This window comes from Bombina bombina, chromosome 1 (genome assembly GCF_027579735.1).
Source record: "Bombina bombina isolate aBomBom1 chromosome 1, aBomBom1.pri, whole genome shotgun sequence".
Lineage (NCBI taxonomy): Eukaryota > Metazoa > Chordata > Amphibia > Anura > Bombinatoridae > Bombina > Bombina bombina.
The window spans coordinates 845,584,645-845,607,207 of record NC_069499.1 but is presented as its reverse complement, the minus strand read 5'-3'; the positions used below and the strand labels follow the sequence as shown (position 1 = coordinate 845,607,207).

The window sequence follows — 22,563 nt, the reverse complement described above, 5'->3', positions numbered from 1 at the left end:
AGGCGATACTCTCTTCTCATCCCTCTGACAAACACTGTACTCTGAGAGGAATTGGGCTTCAGTATGCTTAGAAGTGCTTATAGAAGAAATCATAAAAATCAAGCACAAACTTACTTCACCACCTACATAGGAGGCAAAGTTTGTAAAACTGAATTGTGGGTGTGGTGAGGGGTGTATTTATAGGCATTTTGAGGTTTGGGAAACTTTGCCCCTCCTGGTAGGGATGTATATCCCATACGTCACTAGCTCATGGACGCTTGCCAATTACATTAAAGAAATGTGGGTTTCATGTCTATTTAAAGGGACATTAAAAACACAAATTGTAAACTACCTGATAAGAAACCATCATATATAAGAATTGTTCATTGAAAACTGCAGCTTTATTTTGTCAAATGTGTATATTAACATAGTTACATAGTAACATAATAGATGAGGTTGAAAAAAAACCAAAGCCCATCGAGTTCAACCAATACAAATCTAAAATACTTACAAAAGCTCCAGTTAATCTTAAATAATCCAACTAAAAGGTGACCCATTTAATACGAGCAATTGTAACCATGAATTTTGTTTCTAGACAGAAATGTATCCAAACAATTTTTAAATGTATCTAGGGTATTTGCATTCACTACCTCCTTTGGTAATGAGTTCCACAATTTTTTTTGATTCAATAGTTTTTATTGGTTTTTTAGTTTCAAAACATTACATCAAAAAGAAATGGTTAATTTCAACAGGTGAAACATCTTTTAAATACAGTAGTAGTTATCATCATTCAAAATCATAACTGTAAACATCTTCCATACATAGCAGGAAAAATAAAAGAAAAAGACATTAAGTTGAACACAAGAGACATCAAAATCATTGTTTACCATCAGATGATAAGATATTGTCCAGTACTGATACTCCTAGTCAAGGGGGGGAAGGGGAAGAAAAAGAAGAAGAAAGGGTAAAAGTAGAAATTTTATGTAAGTGAGAAAGGGTCTGTAAAATCAGAAATACTGATGCACCTTTAGATATTCAGATTATAAAGGCCTTGTTCCCAGATAAAGTACATATCGGCAAAGAACTCTCGTTTTCCCACATAGTAATAGTGTTGTTTTTCTAACTCTAGTATGTGTCTTACCTCATCCACCCACTGTGTGTGTGTCGGGGTCTTTTGGGTCTTCCATAGTCTGGGTATCAATCTCTTTGCACATGTCAACATCAGTTGGAGGAGCCTTGTGCGGTATATGCAATGTAAGTGTGGGAGAACATTGAGTAAGATGAGTTTCGGGTTCAGGGTGATATCTAGACCCAAAATTTTATTAATGCATTGTTCTGTCCCGCGCCAAAAGTCAGATAAAAGAGGACAGTCCCACCAGATATGAGTCATGGTACCTTGTCCTCCGCATCGTCTCCAACAGGAAGATGGGGTAGTAGGGTAGATATATCTAAGTCGCTGGGGTGTCAGATACCATCGGGCGAGTATTTTATAGTTCGACTCAGATATTAACAACGAAGTAGAGGCGGAGTGTGTCCTTATAAAGCTATTTCTCCAGTCCTCATCCGTAAAATTTTCTGACAGTTCTGATTCCCATTTCCCAATGAAAGAAGGGCGTTGGTCTGGGAAAGAGTTTCGTAACAGTTTATAAGCTGTTGATAAGTGTGCTTTTTTAACGTCAGAGTTAACACATAGTTTCTCAAATGTGGTCAGTGGTCTAAACACGTTAGATTTGTAAGTGTTGTCGGATAGTGCATGTCTTATCTGCATATAAGGGTACCAGCTATGGAAGGGTGAGCCTAATTCCTCTTGTAATTTTAGTCTATCTTTAATCCCTCCTGATTCTACCATGAGGTAAATTGGTAGGTTTTTTAAATGTTCTTCTGTGTGTGTGTGGGAAAAGGATGGGTCCTTCAAAAAAATCTGGTTGTGCAACAGAGGGGTAAGAGGCGATATTGGAGTGGAGATTCCTACATTATGCGTTATCACGTGGTCCCAAACGTCTAAGGTAGCTTTAATGTATTTGTTTTGATATGCTTGCGGTGGTCTGTGAGCTTTGGGGAGCCATGCTATATCTCTCATAGGTTTAGCCCCCAGGAGAGAATTTTCGATTTGCACCCATAATGCAGAGTCGTCAGAGTGAGACCAGGAGACCACTCTGGTCAAGTGTGTTGCTCTATAGTAGTTTAGGAGATTGGGGGCGTTGAGTCCACCGTCTGCTTTAGACATATATAGTGTCTGTTGGGATACTCTAGGCTTCTTGTAGGACCAGATAAATGAATTAAACAAACTCTGTTGGGTTTTTAAGTATGAGACCGGCAGGGCCATCGGCAATGTCTGGAATAGGAATAGATATTTTGGAATTATCATCATTTTTATAGTATTAATTCTTCCCATCCATGACAGGTGACCCTGCTTGTGCCACCCTTCTAGTAATGTCTTTACCGAGTTTTGGAGGCAGAGGTAATTATTTTGGAATAAGTCATAGTGATTATGTGGAATAATCAGTCCTAAGTATTTTAATTTATCGACAATCTGGAAAGATGTCTGTTGGTTAACAAAGTCTCTGTCACTTTGAGGTGAGTTCAGTAATATGATTCTGGACTTCTCCATATTAATGGAGAAGTTAGATACCTCTCCGTATTCGATCAAGGTTTGTAACAAGGCAGGTAATGTAGTAGAGGGGGCCCGGAGGGTAAAGATCACGTCATCAGCAAATAGTAAGCATTTTTGGTGTATCTGATTAAAGTGTATGCCTAATATTTCATTATTGTCTCTTATTTTAATAGCCAGAATTTCGATGGTTATAGCAAATAAAAGTGCTGACAAGGGGCACCCCTGGCGGGTTCCATTAGTAATTGGGAAAGGGTGGGATAGAGTTCCATTGACTCGTACTCTAGCTTGAGGGTGAGAATATAGCGCTTGGATCCTATCTACAAAAGCCTCAGAAAGACCAAACCTCGACAGGGCCCCCCACATAAATTGCCAGCTGACCCTGTCGAAGGCTTTCTCAGCGTCCGTTGAGAGAAGCGTGAGAGGTGTTTTGTCATTGTTTGCAATCAATAGAGAGTGCAGAACTCTAATTGTATTATCCTTGGCTTCCCTGCCCCTGACAAACCCCACCTGGTCTGGATGTATAATCTTGGGTAGGATCAAATTGAGGCGGTTCGCCAGTATCTTAGCATATATCTTTATATCAATGTTCAAGAGTGATATGGGTCTATAGTTGCCCGCCAGGGTTCCCACCTTGCCTGCCTTCGGAATTACTGTGATTGTGGCCTCCAGTAAAGATTTAGAAAAAGTCTCTCCCTTGTCTATTGATGTAAATAATGTATATAAAGGAGGACATAGTTGCAGTTTAAGCAATTGATAAAATTTAGCCGATAGACCATCTGGCCCGGGAGATTTCCCATTAGGGAGTGCTTTAATGGTATTCATTATTTCTAGGTTTGTTATGGGAGCCTCTAGTATGCGATTATCATCCTCTGATATTTTAGGGGTCTCTGTAGTGTGGAGGTAGTGTGCGATTTTATTGTTAACTTCTTGAGTGGTGCTGGGGTTAAGGTTGTATAGCTTAGAGTAATATGATACAAATGTATCCGCTATTTCTTCATGTCTGCTGACCATTTTGCCAGAAGGATGTGAAATAGTTCTAATAAACGATTTATATTGTTGTCTTTTAAGTGACCTTGCTAGAAGGCGTCCAGCCTTGTTGCTGTCTGCATAGAATTTGGCTTTAGTGGTTAAGGCCCTTAGGTGTGCTCTTTGAATTAGAAATTTGTTTAGACTTTCTCTAGCTGATGTAAGGTCTGCAAGTTTTTGAGTCGAGGTCGGGTCATTCTTATGTATCCTATCTGCTGTGGTCAGGGTGTCAGTTAGGGATGTCATCTGAGCCCTCCTCATTTTCCGTAGCTTAGCCGTATGTTTTATAAGAAACCCCCTGATATAACACTTATATGTTTCCCAGTTCTTTCCTGCTGATGTATCTTCAGGTTTGTTATCAAGAAAAAATTCATCCGTTGCCTTAGTCAGTTCATCTATTGCAGCTTGGTTCGTCAGAATGGTTTCATCCAGTCTCCAATTTAACGTATTTATTGGTTTAGTATGCCATTGGAAGGTGGATAAGACCATGCTGTGATCCGACCATGAGGTATGTGATATTTTAGATTGGACTAGGTTGGTTAAGAGCGTCTGGCTACAAAATATGTAGTCTAGTCTGGAGTAGGAATGTTGTGGGTGGGAGAAGAATGTGTAGTCTTTCTGTGTGGGATGAGCTATTCTCCAAGTGTCAAACAAAGAGATAGAGTGAAGAGCAGCGCAATTAGCTTTCAATATTCTGTTGCTGAGATATGACTTCCCCGTGGAATTATCTACGGAAGGGTGCATGGTAAAGTTAAGATCCCCTCCTAGTATAATTGGGCCTTTTGAGACATCCAAAATGGAGTTGATGATTGATTTATAGAACCTGGGGGTAGGTCTGTTAGGGGCATATACATTGACCAAGGTAATTAAGGAACCATAGCACCGTCCCACCAAAATTAGCAGTCTTCCCTCTTTGTCTGAATGCTTCTGGATTCGAAAGGGACATTGCGTTTGATAGAAATACATACTCCATTTTTCTTACTTAACCCTGAACTAAAAAAGTGTTTATCAAAATAGCGCTCGGCCAAACGAGGTTCCCTTCGTCTCTTAAAGTGGGTTTCCTGAAGCATAATCACATCAATCCCCTTTTTATGGAAGTCAAAGTAAGCTATGGAGCGCTTTTCAGCGGATAAAAACCCCTTTACATTTTGGCTTGCTACAGAAATGGTATTCATTTCTGTTATGTAAGATCTATAGTCTAGTGTTTAGGTCGAGAAGGTCTCTCTTTTTAGTTGGTTACTGAGAAAGGACAAAGGGAGGTAGAAAAAGGGAAAAGAGGGAGGAAAGGAAACTTGGAGGGGATCAAAGCAAAAGTACTAAACTGTAATTTGTGGACAAGTCTTAGTGTGTTTTAGTGTCTGTTACGTTCACAGGCAGTAGTATGGAAGTATATATAAATTCAATAACTTACAAACTTGAAAAACTTTCAATAGGTGAGGCAGGTTGACAAGCCTAGTAGCTACTTTCATTGCATATCTTATATTCAGCACAACATGAATAAAACAATAAAAAAAAAAAGAAAAAAAGGACTTACTCAAGAAATAATTGTTATGCTTATGGATGGCAGTACTAACAATTCAAGAAATATACCCATGTAGCAGTGCAAGGTTGACTCATGAGTGTACGTTTCTGCTTTAGTTTTAATTAATCTGCTCAACCGCTATAACTTGTCGAGCACGTTCATTAGCTGTAAAAGGTGTACAGAGTCGGATCAAACGTACCCCAGGGGACCCGCGGCGGATTTCCTATATCCCTGACCACAACTGGGTTAGATTGTGATGTTATAGGGTAGAGTGAATCAGATCCGCCACTGAGCCCCCAGGGGCGCAAGAGAAACGACGGCATGCACATCAAATTAACCCATTACACCATCATCACATCAGGCAAAATCATTCTTAGAAAATTAATAAATAATCAAATTGAACTTTTAGGTAAACTAGGTTAAGCATGTAACAAAAAATAAACATTACATTTCAGGAACTTTTGTGAAAAGATAGTGGTGATCTAATTTCACAACTGTGTTTAAGCTACAAGGACATCAGAATAAACAACTAATACATTGTTACTATTGGATTGTATACAGTCCAGCAAAACATCTCCAAACAACATACTTGCCGCTTTCTACGGAGTGTCAGTCGACTTCTGCTTACCAGTAGTTATAGTTCAAGTCCAAGCCCAAACATAAAAGAGCCCGCATTGTTAAGCACACGGGACATAGCTTGCTGATTGGTGTAATACAGAGTTACCTGGTTCGGTCAACCAGATTGTGACAGATCAGAGTCTGCCGGGCTGGTTTGCTTCCTCTTGAGGTAACTTGTGGATTTTGCCGGCCCAATTTTTCTCTGTGGTTTGGGGGCCATTTTCCCTGACAGGGAATTTTGAGGTGGTAGTTCTGAGTTTCCAATTGGGGCAGGAATCCCCAGCACTTGACAGAATTTGTCAGCGTCCAGTAGGTCTCGGCATTCAAATCTTTTCCCATTTTTTGTGGTAATCACTGAGGTGGGGAATCCCCATCTGTAAGGGATCTTGAGCTGCCTAAGGTGAAGTGTTAAGGCCGCAAATTCTCTCCTTTTTTGTAGTGTCCTTATGTATAAATCTTGGTAGATCTGTATACGGTAGCCTTGATAAGACACTGTTTGTTGTTTTCTGGATAAATTGTATATATCTTCACGGTGCTGGTAATTCTGGAATCTTACAATAATGTCTCTGGGTGGGGAGTCCTCATCAGGTTTGGGGCGTAGAGCCCTAAGTGCCCTATCTAGAACAACATTTGTCAGATCCATATCTTCTGACCCAGCCATTTCTGAGAAGAGACCCTGCAGAAATTCACGTATCTCATTATTTTGCACCATTTCAGGAATGCCCCGAAAACGCAGGTTTTGTCGTCTGGTGCGGTTTTCGAGGTCATCCAGTTTGTTCTCTATTTCTGTGAGATCCTGGTGTTGGTGCGAAACTTTAGTAGTCAGGTCTGCCATTTTCTGAGAGAATATGTATTCATGCTCCTCAAGTGAGTCGACTCTGTGGTTCAAGTCTGAAATTTCTTTTTTCAGGTCAGCACATTCTTCTTTTATGCAAGTTTTGACCTGGTCTATTAAAGCTTTAATGGCCTTATAGGTAATAGGGGGATCGGTAGCTGTTTCCGGAGCTTCAGGCATGGACCCTCTGGAAGTATCAGTGCTATCCTCTCTATCTTCTGGGGCAGAGGGGTGTGGGGGGGTCGAGCCATTCTTTTGTTTATTTTTATCTACTTGTTTGAAGAAGGTACTGACGGCCTCCTGCGATTTTTGGGACACTTTCTGTGGTTTGTCTGGTTTTCCCAACTTTCTTTGCGACATTTTCTCAATTAGGTGTATTGGTTAAATTAAAGAAGATTGAATTTACCACAATTAATTAATTAGGCCTCAATCCCCGGGGATTTTACTCATACAGAGTGATCACGGGAAAAGGAGAGAGGGTATGACCCGCTGACATTAAAGACAGCGGGAAAGGGAAGGGGATTGAGGCTAGGCTCTGCAGCACAGTTATACTATGTGTCTTCTTATGGTCTTTCCCGTATTTTATTTATACTTGGGGTCAGGTTGTGATATATCGCTGCCTGCTGTATTATAGGCAGATGGTAATGACCAAAACCGTGTCTAAATGTGCTGATAGGTCTGCAAAAACAGTATAGTCTCCACGTAGTGAGGCTTGAATTCAGGTCTAAGGGAAACAGTTCAGACTCTGGCAAGACTGCAAATAATTCTATAAAGCACTGTCTCTTGAGCAAAGGTCATATGTTGACGGTTATATGAGTGAGATCAGTCCTCTATAATGCTAGTACTGAGCAATGGGAGTGCGCACAATCTACCAAGGACGTGTTAATATGTGTAGAATCTCGTTCCGGTTAATTATTAAGAGATCCTCTTTTCAAAAGGGTTATGTAGCATATCCTCTTTGCGAGATGTTGTTATATGTTAGTAATCCACTTCGTTATGGGGCTGTATAATCAGAAGCAATATAATTCATGCCTTCTATGCAAAGTTATGAGTCCTCTCCGGCCTTCATATGTGTGTACTAACTTGCATCTTGACTGTGTACTGCTTTGTTTTCCCAGCCCACTGCCATCTATTTTAGTAGGAGAGAGAGTTTCCTTGCTATGCTTTATAAGCTTATTGTTATATCATCTGCATAAAATCTCCATTATTTGCCAACTGCGCCCCTCTTGTCCCACAACTTAGATCATTTAGAGTCATGAAATTACTTCGATCTTGCAAGTTTGCTTACCGGTAGCTGAAACAGGTCTGCTTCTATTATCATGGCAGTTGTCACTTGTGCGCCGGAGCGGAGCCCCGACCCTCCGGTGCTGCGGCCTTCCGAAATATCTGTGAGAAGCCTTCGTCTGCTGTAGATGTCTTCGGCTATGTTGCTTCTCTTGGACTAAGTGTTATGACTCGATTCTTCGGCAAGAGGGGAGTTGGAGTCGTAGCTGAGCTCGGGTCCAGGGATCGCAAGTTAACTGCGTCACATGTATGGGTCCTCCGTGCTCCGCTGTATTGCAGATCTCTGTCAGGATGGGTCAGTGTGGTTTTTGAAGGACATTTATGTAGTCCTGCGTTATTTCCAAAGCTGGTAACACCTCTACAGTTCAATAAAGTGCTGAAAAGCGTGAGATATTTTTGGTAGCTCTCGGCTTGTTTTAAGAGCCCTAGTGTTTAGCGGCCATCTTTGTCGGTCATGAGTTCCACAATTTTATTGCTCTTACAGTAAAAAAAACATTTCCGTTGCAGGAGATTAAATTTCCTTTCCTCCAACCTTAAATTGTGACCTCTTGTCACAAACAATTTTCTTGGAATAAACAGAGCTTCTGCCATCTCTGTATATGGGCATTGAATATATTTATATAAAGTAATCATGTCACCTCTCAAGCGCCTTTTTTCTAAAGAAAACAGACCCAGTTTGGCTAACCTCTCCTCATAGCTTAAATTCTCCGTTCCCCTTATTAGCTTTGTGGCCCTTCTCTGAACTTTTTTCTGCAATTTTTTTTTGCGATCGGTCCCCAGAACTGCATTCCATACTCAGATGAGGTCTTACCAGGGCTTTATATAGTGACAGAGTTATTCTTTCCTCCCTTGAATCAATGCCTCTTTTAAATACATGCTAGTATCTTATTAGCCTTTGTAGCCGCTGCCCTGCATTGTGCACCCATCTTTAGCTTGTTATCCATTACTACTCCCAAATCCCTTTCCTCCTCTGTTTGGCTAAGTCTTGTCCCATTTAAATAATATGTTGCTTGCTTATTTTTACTTCCAAAATGTAGAACCTTGTTTTAGGTTTATTATTTTCACTGATTTCCCTGGCCCCCAGAACAAAAGAACCCCTGCTAACCAATCACAAACCAATATTCAGATATAGCACAAACTCTGTTTGCCCATGTGCAGACTGGGGTAGCCTGCACTCTTGTATTCCCTTAAAGTGACACTAAACTCATAATTAACTTGAGATTCAGAAAGAGCATGCATTTTTAAAATACTTTCAAATGTACTGCTTTTATCAAATATTGCACATTCTTTTTATATACACACTTTTTGAGGCACTAACTACTTCTGAGAATGTGCACAAGATCATAGCTTTTAAGTATATTAGTCTGTGATTGGCTAATGAGTGTCACATGATACAGGGGGCCGGCAAATGGGTAAAACAATTGCTAGAGGAAAAAAAATAATCTACTGCTTATTTGAAATTCAGAGTTTTATTGCATTGTCTTATTATGCCTTTGTTAATTTTGCACTGTATTAAGTGGTCCTTTAAAAAGGGACTGTATACAACATTTTTCATATAACTGCATGTAATAGACACTATTATAAAGAATAATATGCACAGATGATTTGCACTGATCTAAAAAATCCAGTACAAAAGTTGATGAGGTAGTCTGGGACAACCACTGAAAGCAGACCCTCCCTTGCATATGAAAAGAGCATCTATATATGTAAAACTGATAATCCACCTTTTAAAGGTATGTGACACCATAGAAGCTTAAAGGGACATTGAACACTTTGAGATGGTAATATGAAATGGTAAATAGAAAAAAAAAATCTGCAATATACTTTCATTATTTATTTTGTCCCCTTTTCCTGTAATTCCATAACTTGTCTTAAAAGTATTAACCCAAGCTTCCCAGGAAGAAAGTGAAACAAGCACATTTCTTAGATGTATTTTACAACAAAAGGCTGCAAAATAAATAATGAATATACTGCAATGTTTCACTTGCAATAATGAAACATTTTATGCGTTGTTGAAATGTCAAGATTAATGGTTCTTTCAGATTAAAACTTGTTTAGATTCACATGTGGTAAATGTATGCTTGCTGATAAAAAAAAAAAATTCTACTGGCATGGAGAGTCCACGAATCCATTCTAATTACTAGTGGGAATTTATCTCCTGGCCACCAGGAGAAGGAAAAGAACACCCCAGCAAAGCTGTTAAAGGGACACTGAACCCAATGTTTTTCTTTTGTGATTCAGATAGAGCATGCAATTTTAAGCAACTTTCTAATTTACTCCTATTATCAATTTTTCTTCGTTCTCTTGCTATCTTTATTTGGAAAAGAAGGCATCTAAGTTTTTTTATTAGTTCAGAACTCTGGACAGCACTTTTTTATTGGTGGATAAATTTATCCACCAATCAGCAAGAACAACCCAGGTTGTTCACCAAAAATGGGCCGGCAGCTAAACTTACATTCTTGCATTTCAAATAAAGATACCAAGAGAATGAAGAAAATTTGATAATAGGATTAAATTATAAAGTTGCTTAAAATGTCATGCTCTATCTGAATCACGAAAGAAAAAATTTGGGTTCAGTGTCCCTTTAAGTATTACTCCCACTTCCCATAAACCCCCAGTCATTCAGCCAAAGGAATATGGAAAGAGAAGAGGACAAAAGCGTATAGAGATGCCTGATGTTTAAAATTGACAAAGCCGTCTTAAAATTAAAATTAAGGACGGGTCGTGGACTCTCCATGACAGGAAATAAACTTTATCAGGTAAGCATAAATTTTGTTTTCTTTCCAATGGCATGAAGAGTCCACAAATCCATTCTAAGTACTAGTGGGAACTAATACCCAAGCTTTCGGACACAGAATTGAAGGGAGGGAGAACAAGACAGGCGGATCTAAACAGAAGGCACCACCGCTTGAAGAACTTTCCTCTCAAAAGAAGCCTCAGCTGAGGCAAAAACATAAAATTTGTAGAATTTGGAAAAAGTATGCAACAAAGACCAAAAGGCCGCCTTGCAGATCTGTTCCACAGAAGCCTCATTTTTAAAGGCCCAAAAAGAAGAGACAGCCCTAGTGGAATGAGCCGTAATTCTCTCAGGAGGCTGTTGTCCAGCTGTTTCGTAAGCCAACCGAATAACACTTCTCAACCAAAAAGAAAGAGTAGAAGCGGCCTTCTGGCCATTATGTTTACCAGAGAACACAACAAAAAGGGCAGTAGATTTTCAAAAATCTCTAGTTGCCTGCAGATAGAACTTCAGAGCATGCACAACATCCAGGTTATGCAACAGACGTTCCTTCTGAGGAGGAGGATTAGGACAAAACAAAAGGAACAACAATTTCCTGATTGATATTGTGGTCCGACACCACCTTAGAAAGAAATCCCAACTTAGTATGAAGGACCGCCTTGTCTGCATGAAAAATAAAGGTAAGGGGGATCACACTGCAGAGCTGAAAGCTCGAGACTCTACGAGCAGAGGAAATAGCGAGAACAAACAAAAACACTTTCCAAGAAAATAATGTAATATCAAACTGAGCCTGCTGCAGAAACCTAAGAACAAGATTAAGGCTCCATGGACGAGCAACAGGATTAAAACACAGGCCTGAACAAAGGATTGAACATCTAGCAAGTCTGCCAGACGTTTATGCAAAAGAATCGACAAGGCAGAAATCTGACCCATCCAATTACTGACTGACAAGCCTTTCTCCAGGCCCTCCTGAAAAAAAGGACAGAATGTGGGGAACTCTCACCTGACTCCAAGAGAAACCCCTAGATTCTCATCAAAAAAGGTATTTACGCCACACCTTATGGTAAATCTTGAGAGATACCGGCTTACGAGCCTGAAGCATGGTATCAATAACCTTCTCTGAAAAATCTTGTCTAAACAAGATTAGGTGTTCAATCTACAAGCAGTCAGCTTCAGAGAATCTAAGTTTGAATGTAGGAAAGGACCCTAAAGTAGAAGGTCCTTCCTCAGAGGAAATTTCCAAGGGGGAAAAGACGACATCTTCACTAGGTCCGCAAACCAAATTCTGCAAGGCCAAGCTGGAGCAATAGAATCACCGAAGCCTGCTCCTGTTTGATACGTGCTATCACCCTTGGAAGGAGGGCAAACGGAGGAAACCAATAAATTAGACCGAAGTCCCATGGAACCGCCAGCGCGTCGACCAGAGCTGCTTGCGGATCCCTTGATCTTGATCCATATTTTGGAAGATTGGCGTTTAGACAAGACACCATCAGATCAAACTCCGGAACTCCCCACCTGAGAGTTATCATTGAGAATACTTCCGGATGGAGGGTCCACTCCCCTGGATGAAAAGTCTACATGCTCAGAAAAGTCTACATGCTCAGATAACTCGCTTCCTAGTTGTCCACCCCTGGGATGTGGATGGCAGAAAGGTGACAATTGTGAGATTCCGTCCACTGAAGAATGCGAGTCACCTCCCTCATAGCTAATGAGCTCCGAGTTCCTCCCTGGTGGTTTATATACACCAAGGACGTAATGTTGTCCGATTGGAATCTGATAAACCAGACAAATTCAATTGAGGCTAAGCTGTCAGAGCATTGAAGATTGCTCTCAACTCTAGGATATTTATTGGGAGGGAAGACTCCTCCTGAGTCCAAAGTCCCTGAGCTCTTAAGGAACCCCAAACAGCTCCCCAGCCCGACAGGCTGGCATCCGTGGTCACAATCGCACAAGATGGTCTCAGGAAGCATGTGCCCTGGGACAGATGGTCCTGGGAGATTCACCATGACAGAGTCTCTCGTCTGGTTGTCCAGGACTATCCCCTGAGAAAGATCTGAGTGGTCTCCGTTCCATTGTCTGAGCATGCATAACTGTAGAGGTCTCAGATGGAAACGAGCAAAAGGAATAATGTCCATGGAAGCCACCATACTTAAATACAAAGAGCCACTGACAGACGTACAGAGGACTGAAGGGAAAGACAAGCAGCAAGAAGCCTGGATTTTCTGACCTCTGTCAAGAAAAGCTTAATGGAGATCGAATCTATGATCGTCCCCAACACATTCTGGTATTTGGCACCAAGGAACTCTTTTCCAGATTCACCTTCCACCCGTGAGATCGAAGAATCGACAACAGAGAATCCGTATAAGATCTTGCTAAATGAAAAGAGGGCGCCTGAACCAAGATATCGTCCAGCTACGGAGCCACCGTGATTCCCTGAGATCTGGCCACTGCCAGAAGAGCCCCTAGAACCTTCGTAAAGATTTGAGGGGCAGTGGCAAGGTAAAAAGGAAGTGCTACAAATTGTGTTTGTCCAAAAAGGCAAACCGAAGGTATTGGAAATGGTCCTTGTAAATAGGAACATGAAGATACGAGTCTTTCAGATGGATGATAGTCATGAACTGACCCTGCTGAACTAAAGGGAGGAACCACAAATAGGTTGGAATAGAATCCTTGATCTTGTTCCACCAGAGGAATTGGGACAATCACTCCCAGAAAAGAGAGATCCTTTACATAGTTTAAGAAAGCTCTCTCTCTACCTGGTTTACAGATAATCTTGAAACAATGTATCCAAAACACAGCACTCACTTTCCACTTAGCACAGCACGGAGCAGGCTTACCATGCCCAATATAAATATATGAAAGCAAAGATGTTCCAGCTGGTGCAAATCCAAAAACCATTTTATTTTAGCAATGTGGGATACAAACAGAAGCAACGTTTCAGGCCAGCAATCAGCCCTTTCTCAAGCTTGACCATAAGTGAGTATACAAACATTTAAATAGCCCTAATGGCGCAAAAAATTGTGATTCAAACAGTGGCAATACTGCCACCTAGTGTAAAATTACAAAATAACATGTATTTCAAACATATATTGAAGATCATCCATTATAAATGATTAAATAAATATAATAATCAGTGTAACATCACCTAGTGCATTCATAAGAATGAATGTACGCCACCGGGTAGACTAATTGTGGCTGGCACAGGGTCCATCTTTTCCAATATCTCGGTCTTTCTCGATAACATTTTACAGCCTTATGTCACTTAATCATCTTCTTATATCAAAGATACCTATAATTTTTTGAATAAATTAGAAGACCTTAATGTATCAAATCAGAAGGCTATTCTATTCACTCTTGACGTGTCCAGTTTGTACACGTCAATTAAACATACAAGTGGGATAGCCTCAGTAACTAAAATGTTGAATAATGATAAAAGATACAATATGGCTCAAATACAATTCTTTGTAAATTTACTGGAATTAATTTTGTATGCAAATTATTTCCTCTTTAAAGAAACTTTCTACTTCCAAAGAAAAGGGACAGCCATGGGATCCAATGTCGCCTCTACATATGCCAACATATTTATGATCAATTTTGAGGAATTGTTTGTTTATGAACATCCATTGTTTAAACAGTATGGTGCCACATGGTGGCGTTTTATTGACGATGTGTTTGGCATGTGGTATGGCGACATTGGATCACTGTTGGCATTTATTGATGACCTTAATTGTTCGGTTAATGGTATTTAAATTCACTTTGGTACATGATGAATATTCTATTCAGTTTTTGGATACAAAAATCTATAAAGGTGAATATGGATTGAAGGCAGATATTTATTCTAAACCTACTGATAGGAATAATACATTATTATTTGAAAGCTTTCATCCACCTTCCACCTTTAAGGCAGTCCCTAAAAGTCAACTGTTAAGGGTTGATCGTATAGTATCTGACCCCATAGTAAAAAAGGTTTGTTTGGAAGAAATGTTGGATAAGTTTATCCGTAGAGGTTATCCTAAAACACTTATTGAGAATATAAAACAGAATGTGGTTGTTGCTGAGAGTGAATCTAGAACAGTGAAGATAATAAAAGATAGTTCTAAAAATTCAGAGAGGTTTAAATTTGTTTCTCAATGCAATACTAGGAGTAACCAAGTTAATAAAATTATTCGTAAATATTGGCACATTTTATATAAATGTCATCCAGAAATAGGTGCTTTTAAACAACTCCCTATGCCAGCTTATAAACGTAGCCCCAATATTAGAGATAAATTGGTAAGAGCTGATATTGGAGTAAGAAAAAATATACAGAGCACTAACTGGCCGAGCACATAAAGGATGCTATCCATGTCTATCTTGTATTAATTGTAACTCAATGATTAAGGTTGACACTTTTTGTCATCCTTATTCTGGGAAAAAATATAGGATTAAAGATTATTTGACTTGTAGATCCGAATATATTATTTATATTGGTCAATCTACCAGGGAAGCACGTGAAAGAATTTCGGAGCATAAGTCAAATATTCGTTGTAACAAAAAGGATGCACCTGTAGCTTCACATTTTGTAGAAGCAGGCCACAAAATCAGCCAGCTTCGTTTTCAGATAATTGAAAAAGTTTATATACCAAGAAGGGGTGGTGATAGGGAAAACCTATTAAGTAGACGTGAAATGTTCTGGATTAATGAATTGTGCACTTTATGGCCTAAGGGCTTAAACAGAAAATGTAATTGGACGGCCTTTTGGTAGTTTTATTTTTTTTATATATAGTTGAGAATTCTCTTTATTCTTGTATAGATGTGTGGATTATGTAAATTGAGATAATCTATCTTTGTTGTTATTGTGCATACACATGTACGCATGGATGCATATACATAGTTTTACTGTGTGTTTGCATGTATGTGTACATGTGGGTGGAATATCCAATTTTGACCTATATTCATATGTAGTGCCCTATTGATGAAGATAATATTATTATTTAATTTTTAGGTTTATACATTTGATATATGCTTTTTAACTTGAAATGAATTGTGGTTATTATATGAGGGTCAAAATATGATTCTCATATGCAAGTAAAAGATATTTTAACTTTATTAAATATGGAATTTATCTATTGATACAATGATATTAACATGAAATGTTTAGGATTTATTCACAGTCACTTTATTAATTTTTAACTAATTTTTTCATATATAGATTAAACATTTGTGGATAATTGTCATATATTTATTATGCACTAGGTGATGTTACACTGATTATTATATTTATTTAATCATTTATAATGGATGATCTTTAATATATGTTTGAAATACATGTTATTTTGTAATTTTACACTAGGTGGCAGTATCGCCACTGTTTGAATCACAATTTTTGGCGCCATTAGGGCTATTTAAATGTTTGTATACTCACTTATGGTCAAGCTTGAGAAAGGGCTGATTGCTGGCCTGAAACGTTGCTTCTGTTTGTATCCCACATTGCTAAAATAAAAAGGTTTTTGGATTTGCACCAGCTGGAACATCTTTGCTTTCTTACAGATAATCTTGACAGGAGGAATCTGCCCCTGGGAGGACAAGATTTGAATCCAATTCTGTATCCCTGGGAGACTACCTCCACTGCCCAATGATCTGCGACATCGCAAAGTTTTAAATAGATGAATATACATGCAACAACATTATTATTGGCTGAAGATATATGTAATTTATCAAGGTGATTATTGTACATCTGCTACTGATCAAATGATCTGTTATTTTTTGCGTATAAGAGTGATTTATGTACATATGTAACGGATTAAATATCTGTTTTTTATAGTTTACTAAACATTATCTATAGTTTACTATATTTTATTTTGTGCTTAATCATTTTAGACCGTTTGTATAATTTTATAGGAGTATTTTTATGTGTATAGGAGACGTCCACAAAATTAACTGCTTTAGTATATACTACTGATCGTAGATTTATGGTAAATAAAATATTTTGTAATATAAATTGCATTTTTGTACTGGGATCTAATTTATAAGATTTAATGTATATATAGACATTAATTCTGTCTATTATGTTCTTAGGATAAAGTTTGTGATATCTTTAGCTTATTTTAGCGCCCTCTAATTATATTTGTACATCTTTTTTTAAGTAACCTTCCAGCTTCCTATCCATAGGATCCCTAAAGGAGGAACTATTCTCTGGAGTAGGGGTGCCCACACTTTTTTGTGTTGGGATCTACTTTTCAAATAACCAGCCCAAGGAGATCTACCCACTAAAAATGGGCCGACTCCTAAGGTTACATTCCTGCTTTTTCAAAAAAAGATACCAAGAGAATGAAGAAAAATTAAAAGGAGTAAATTAGAAAGTGGTTTAAAATGGCATGATCTATATTTGAAACATGAAAGAAAAAATAATAATGTTCGTTTCATATCCCTATAAAGTTGGATGATTTAGCAATACGTGGATGTGGAGATTAATCCTGACGACAAAAGTAGCACTAACTTTAATTCGGTTTAACAGGAGCAAACCCTTGTGCCATGCTACAAAACACTGCATTCAAATTACTGCCACTGACCCCCTTTACTTTGCGCTGCATGTTTGGTCTGATATTACCCAGCGAGGCTTAAACAAATAAATTTCAATAGTACTCCATGCAACACTTTCATTTGCCAGACTTCAATCAGACTTGTTCCTTTAGCATAGCACAGCAGCCTCCGCCTTTACTTTTTCTATTTATTGACGCTTACCCTGCTAACTATACTATACCACCATATCCATTGGGAGAGTACTCAACCATGCTTTTGATAGGCCAATTGTGTTGTCATTCAAAAATCATCTACATTGATTGGCTGAAATCGATGTCCCTCAAGATCCAAGCCTGTAGCACTTTTCGTGTCCGACCATCCGATTGTTTAATGACCTGCTTCTTCACATACTGCAGAAGACAAAGCAGTATCCCTAGCAACCATACTCTACTCACGTCCCAGTGTTGAGATCGCGTAACTTGACCACATCGGTCAAGATCTACTGGTAGATCCCGATCTACCTATTGTGCACCTCTGCTCTAGAGATAGTGGTTCTCTTGGCTAGGGTGGATATAGCGCCCTCCACTCTAGTGACAGTGCGCCAAAGATCCTACACAGAGTCATTAACAGGAAATATTTTTTTAAAAACAGGAGACAGGGAAAAAGGAACACCCGGCTTCTCCCATTCCTGAGATATAATGTCAGACATTTCCCTTGTGCGTTAACTTTTACCTTGTAATATGCGTGCTAACCTGACCGCAAAATATTTTTGTAATCTGGCCCTTAATGTGTTCCCAGTGATCCATTTTATGTACTGGAGTGTATTAAATTGTTTACAAATGGCTCCTTTGTCAATTGAAGTAGCTGGATTTGACTGTTAAATTCACTACCTATACAATTTCAAAACAACATTTAAGTGGTTATAGAAAAGCTATGTAAACATGAGCAGAAACAAAATGAATACACTCCTAGTGGGGGTGATATATACTAAAATGTTCATTTTCAACTGTTCCATCTAAATTGTGAGCTTTGGTATACAGAGAGATACAATAAGCATTTCTGTGGCGAAAGTGATAAGATAAGGCGGTCTGATCTCTACAAGTTTAGCCCATTTTAAAGGGATATGAACCCTGAAAAATATTTGTTCTCTTGGTATCCTTTGCTGAAAAGCACCCCTAGGTAAACTCAGTAACAGCAATGCAATCATGCATTGCAGCTCTTGAGTCTATCTAGCTAGCTACCAGTTGTGCACTGCTGCTCATTCAAGAGTACAGAGAGAATGAAGCAAATTTGATAATGGGAGTATACTCTATCTGAATCATGAAAGAAAATTATTTAGTTTCATGTAATCTTTAATGAGCTGTATTTTCAAAGAACAAAAATAGCTATTTCATATACAAACTAAACCTAAGGGAACACTTTCCCACACATTTTATATTCTGCAGCTGGTTTAAAAAGTCATTGGAAACACATTAAGGGGAAATCAGTTTTACAGTACACTGTTCCTTTAAAAGGGACACTAAAAGTCAAAATTAAACTCAATTTGTATAGAGCACACAATTTTTAGAGGTTTCCATTTTACTTCAATTATACAATTGTGCAGTCTTTCTAAAGGCACACTTTTGGAGGCACCAGCTACTACTGAGCATGTGCAAGAAGTTCATAGTGTGATTGGCTGATGGCTGCCACATGATACAGGGGGCTGGCAAATTGATATACACTTTGAAAACGGAATAAAAATAAATACTCATCCCAGAGGCAGAACATACTGTGATGTGAACAGGACACATGCAGCAACTGTTAGCGTTGCTCCATTTTGAACTGCAGCAAAAAATTATAAAAAAACTTTAAAAATTGCTTTATCCTCCAGTTATATAAAACACATTGCAATTTAGCTGGTGCTTTAGTGTAACAGTATATTTTTAAAAATTATTTCATTTCAAAATGATCTGCAAAAAAATGTTTACTAAGAAATCTCATTGCAGAAAGTGAAAAAAAAAAAGTTCTGCCTCTGGAGTACTCATTTAAAAATCAGAGTCCTTTAAAAGAGACAGAGTACCCTAAATTTTTCCGCCCCTTTAATTTGTTTCCAATTATTCATTTTACCCAACGGAGTGTATTAAATTGCTTACAAATAAATCATTTACCTTTATTCTAGCAATTGAAATAGCCATTTTTGATGGAGGTATATTCTGAAAGATTCTATACGTAATATTTGATATAGAAAAGCTGTGTAAAAACATAACAAGCAGAAGAAAATGCACTCCCAGTGGGGGTTAAGAGAGATAAGTAATAACATGTTCATTTTCAATTGTTCTCTCTAAGTATTGTTCTTTGGTATGCAAAGAAATAATATAAAAATGCATGTCTATGTACAGAAAGTGTAAAAATAAGAAGATATAATTTCACTACAGCCTCAACCCATTTTAACGGGTTGTGGTTTCAAATTACAACCAGCTTTTTTATATACAAAAACAAACCTAAATAAGCGTTTTCTCATGCATTTCGCATTCTGTAGCTGGTTTAACATGGTCATTCGAAAAAACACATTAAGGAAAAAACAAATTTTACTTACTGCCTCTAAGTAAAAATGTACTAAATAATAGAAGTCCCTAAAATTATCTACGGAATGTGAGAGATGTGGGTTAAACAATAAACCAAAGGAAACACAACAAAAACACAATTATAAACCAGATCTTTTTAATCTTTTTTTAGGGGAAGGTGATATTACTGTCAAATTGATACCTATTGATATTAAAAGGTGCTTTTCATCCCCACCTTTAATACCCAAGTGCTCTCCCGACAAAAAAAACCAAAACAATGATAATATTTCTAAAATAGAAAAAAATATCTGGGAGAGAAATTAAAGTAGGTTATTTGAATATTTATCTACACCGGATATATTGTGTAGATCCAACAACTCGCTTCACTTCACTGACCCAGCATTGCTACCCAAAACTAGCACATAGAAATTTACTATGCAACCAGTAAAGTCCTACCATTAACTCCTGTTCAAGAATTTCAGTAGAAAGATTTTCCTCGTGGACTAAAAAAAAAAAAAAATGATACCCAGAGCAGCACACGTCAATTCAGTTTTACAAGATTCTCCTTTAATTTCACTACCCACCCACAAAACACTGCTAAGACGGTTTTCATTTTTTCTCCTTTTTCTCGTCTTTTTTCGCTTCGCTCTTTTCTTTCTCTTCTTTTCTATCTTTCTTGCTCTCCTCCTTTTCCTGACCTTCCTTTTTCTCCGCATCCCTATTGGCGATCTTATTGTTGATAAGATTGTGAAGCGCGACCACAGAGCGGATGAGTGAAGCCAGGTACACCACAAGCATTTGGTCGTTAGTCTTTAGGTAGAAAGCCTTTACAAACTCTTGCAGATTGACGTCTGGGAGCAAGTTGAAGACATCCTGCAGTTGGTAAATGATTTGGTGGTTGATGGGCAGTTTCCCTGTGGACACTTTCTCTAGGTAACTCCTGATATCCAGCAATTTGGAGTTAAGCCCCTTCAGTCCATGCACTTGATTTGTAATGCGCTGCGACAAGGTCCCTACTGTAGTGTCCTTGATGTCTCTGCAAGAAGTCATAATCACGCATTAATGGATGGAAAATATTTCAAAGCATTAAAGGGCAATAAACACTTTTAAATTTACAATATTTTTCTGCATTATTGCAATCATTTAACAAAGTATGTGAGGGCGAAATTGTTTAGAATGCATTAGCTGAAATGTATTTTTAATAATCAAAGTGCATACACCTTTTGCAGACGCTAATCTAGACTTGTTACTGGAGTATAGAAAATTAGCCAAGGTCACTTTTACTTTGAAATGAATTAATAAAAATAAAAAAACCTAATGAGGCAAGTTAGGGTCAGATATGTTGGCAGGGTTAGGAATAAGAATCTTCCAATTCTGAGATTTGGAAGTGCACATGACATATGTGCACTTCCAAATCTCAGAATTGGAAGAAGAAATATTTTTAGGCTTATATTACATTAATAGGGGTAAATGAGATAATGAAAGTATATGGCAAAGTATTTACTACTCACGACTAAATATTGTATAGTGTTTACTGTTCCTTTAAAAATGTTATTGTTTAAAAAGATAGATAACACCTTTACTACCCATTCCACCGCTTTGCACAATTAACATTGTTATATTTATGTACTTTACTTCCTTTAAACTTCTACATTTCTGCCTGTTTCGAAGCCGGTACAGGCCACCTTTATTTCAGTGCATTTTTATAGCTTTCACAGCAAGAAAAATGTTCACGAAAAAATAATCTCATTGCAGAAAGTGGAAAAAAAAGGTTCTGCCTCTGGGGTACTCAATTATCCATTTTATCTAACGGAGTGTATTAAATTGCTTACAAATAACTAATTTACCTTTATTTTGGCATTTGAAATAGACGATTTTGTTGGAGGTATATTCTGAAAGATTCAATACTTACAAAAGCTGTGTAATGGCATAGCAAGCAGAAGAAAATGCACTCCCAGTGGGGATTAAGAGAGATAAGTAATAACATGTTAATTTTTAATTGTTCTCTGTTCATGTGTGCCATACAGATAACATTGTGTTCACTCCTGTAGAATTAATCATGAGTCAGTACTAATTAGCCAACATCCAAGTCTGTAAATAGAAATGAAATAAGGGGACAGTCTGCTGAGGCTTAGATACAAGGTCATCACAGAGGAAAAAAGTATATTAATATAACCGTTTTGATTATGCAAAACTGGGGAATGGGTAATAAAAGGGATTTATCTATGTTTTTAAACATTATTTTGGAGTAGACTGTCCCTTTAAAGGGATATGAAACCCAAAACTTCTCTTGTGATTTAGGCAGAGCATACAATTTTAAAATAAAAATGTATTTCTATTATCAAATTTCCTTGGTTCCCATGGTAGGTATTCTTTGTTGAAGAGATACATAGGTAGAAAACAGTGCTGCCATCTAGTGCTCCTGTCAATGTATAACATTCTTGCAAAACTGCTGCCATATACTGTTCCTGAGCTTACTTCGTTGCTTTTCAACAAAAGATAAGAGAACCAAAATAAATTGACAATAAAAGTAAATTAGAAAATGGTTTCAAATTGTATGCTCTATCTGAATCACAAAATAAAAATTTGGGGTTTCATGTCCACTGTCTACTTTTCTTCCTCCAGAATGTGCAAGTCAATTTAGTCTACTAAATGAATTCATGAAATGCAGCCTAGGCTACACATTACAGATTATAATATAAACTTATTTGCTGTTAACTTAATCCACAGTCAGAATAAACAACATTAAAATGTAATTTTCAGGGCGGAGTCTGGCCACGCTAAGAAGATGGCCGCGTTCTAAGAGGGCTCCAATATCCCACTCCGGCAAAAGCCGTCTACCCGACGCCTAATCCCCTAATCCTCCACAAAACACCCCCAATAAGCATTGAAAGGATGTGTGAT

The 22,563-nt window shown here is 38.1% G+C and overlaps 1 protein-coding gene across 1 annotated transcript in view; it reads right to left on the bottom strand.

The window, feature by feature from the left end:
* Positions 1-19,799: 19,799 nt before the first annotated feature.
* PSMD7 (proteasome 26S subunit, non-ATPase 7) overlaps positions 19,800-22,563 on the bottom strand; it is a 35,034-nt gene continuing 32,270 nt past the window's right edge. The window contains exon 7 of the mRNA XM_053699466.1: positions 19,800-20,695. Coding sequence (XP_053555441.1) covers positions 20,269-20,695 — 427 coding nt within the window. The 3' untranslated portion in view covers positions 19,800-20,268. The remainder of the gene's footprint in view (positions 20,696-22,563) is intronic.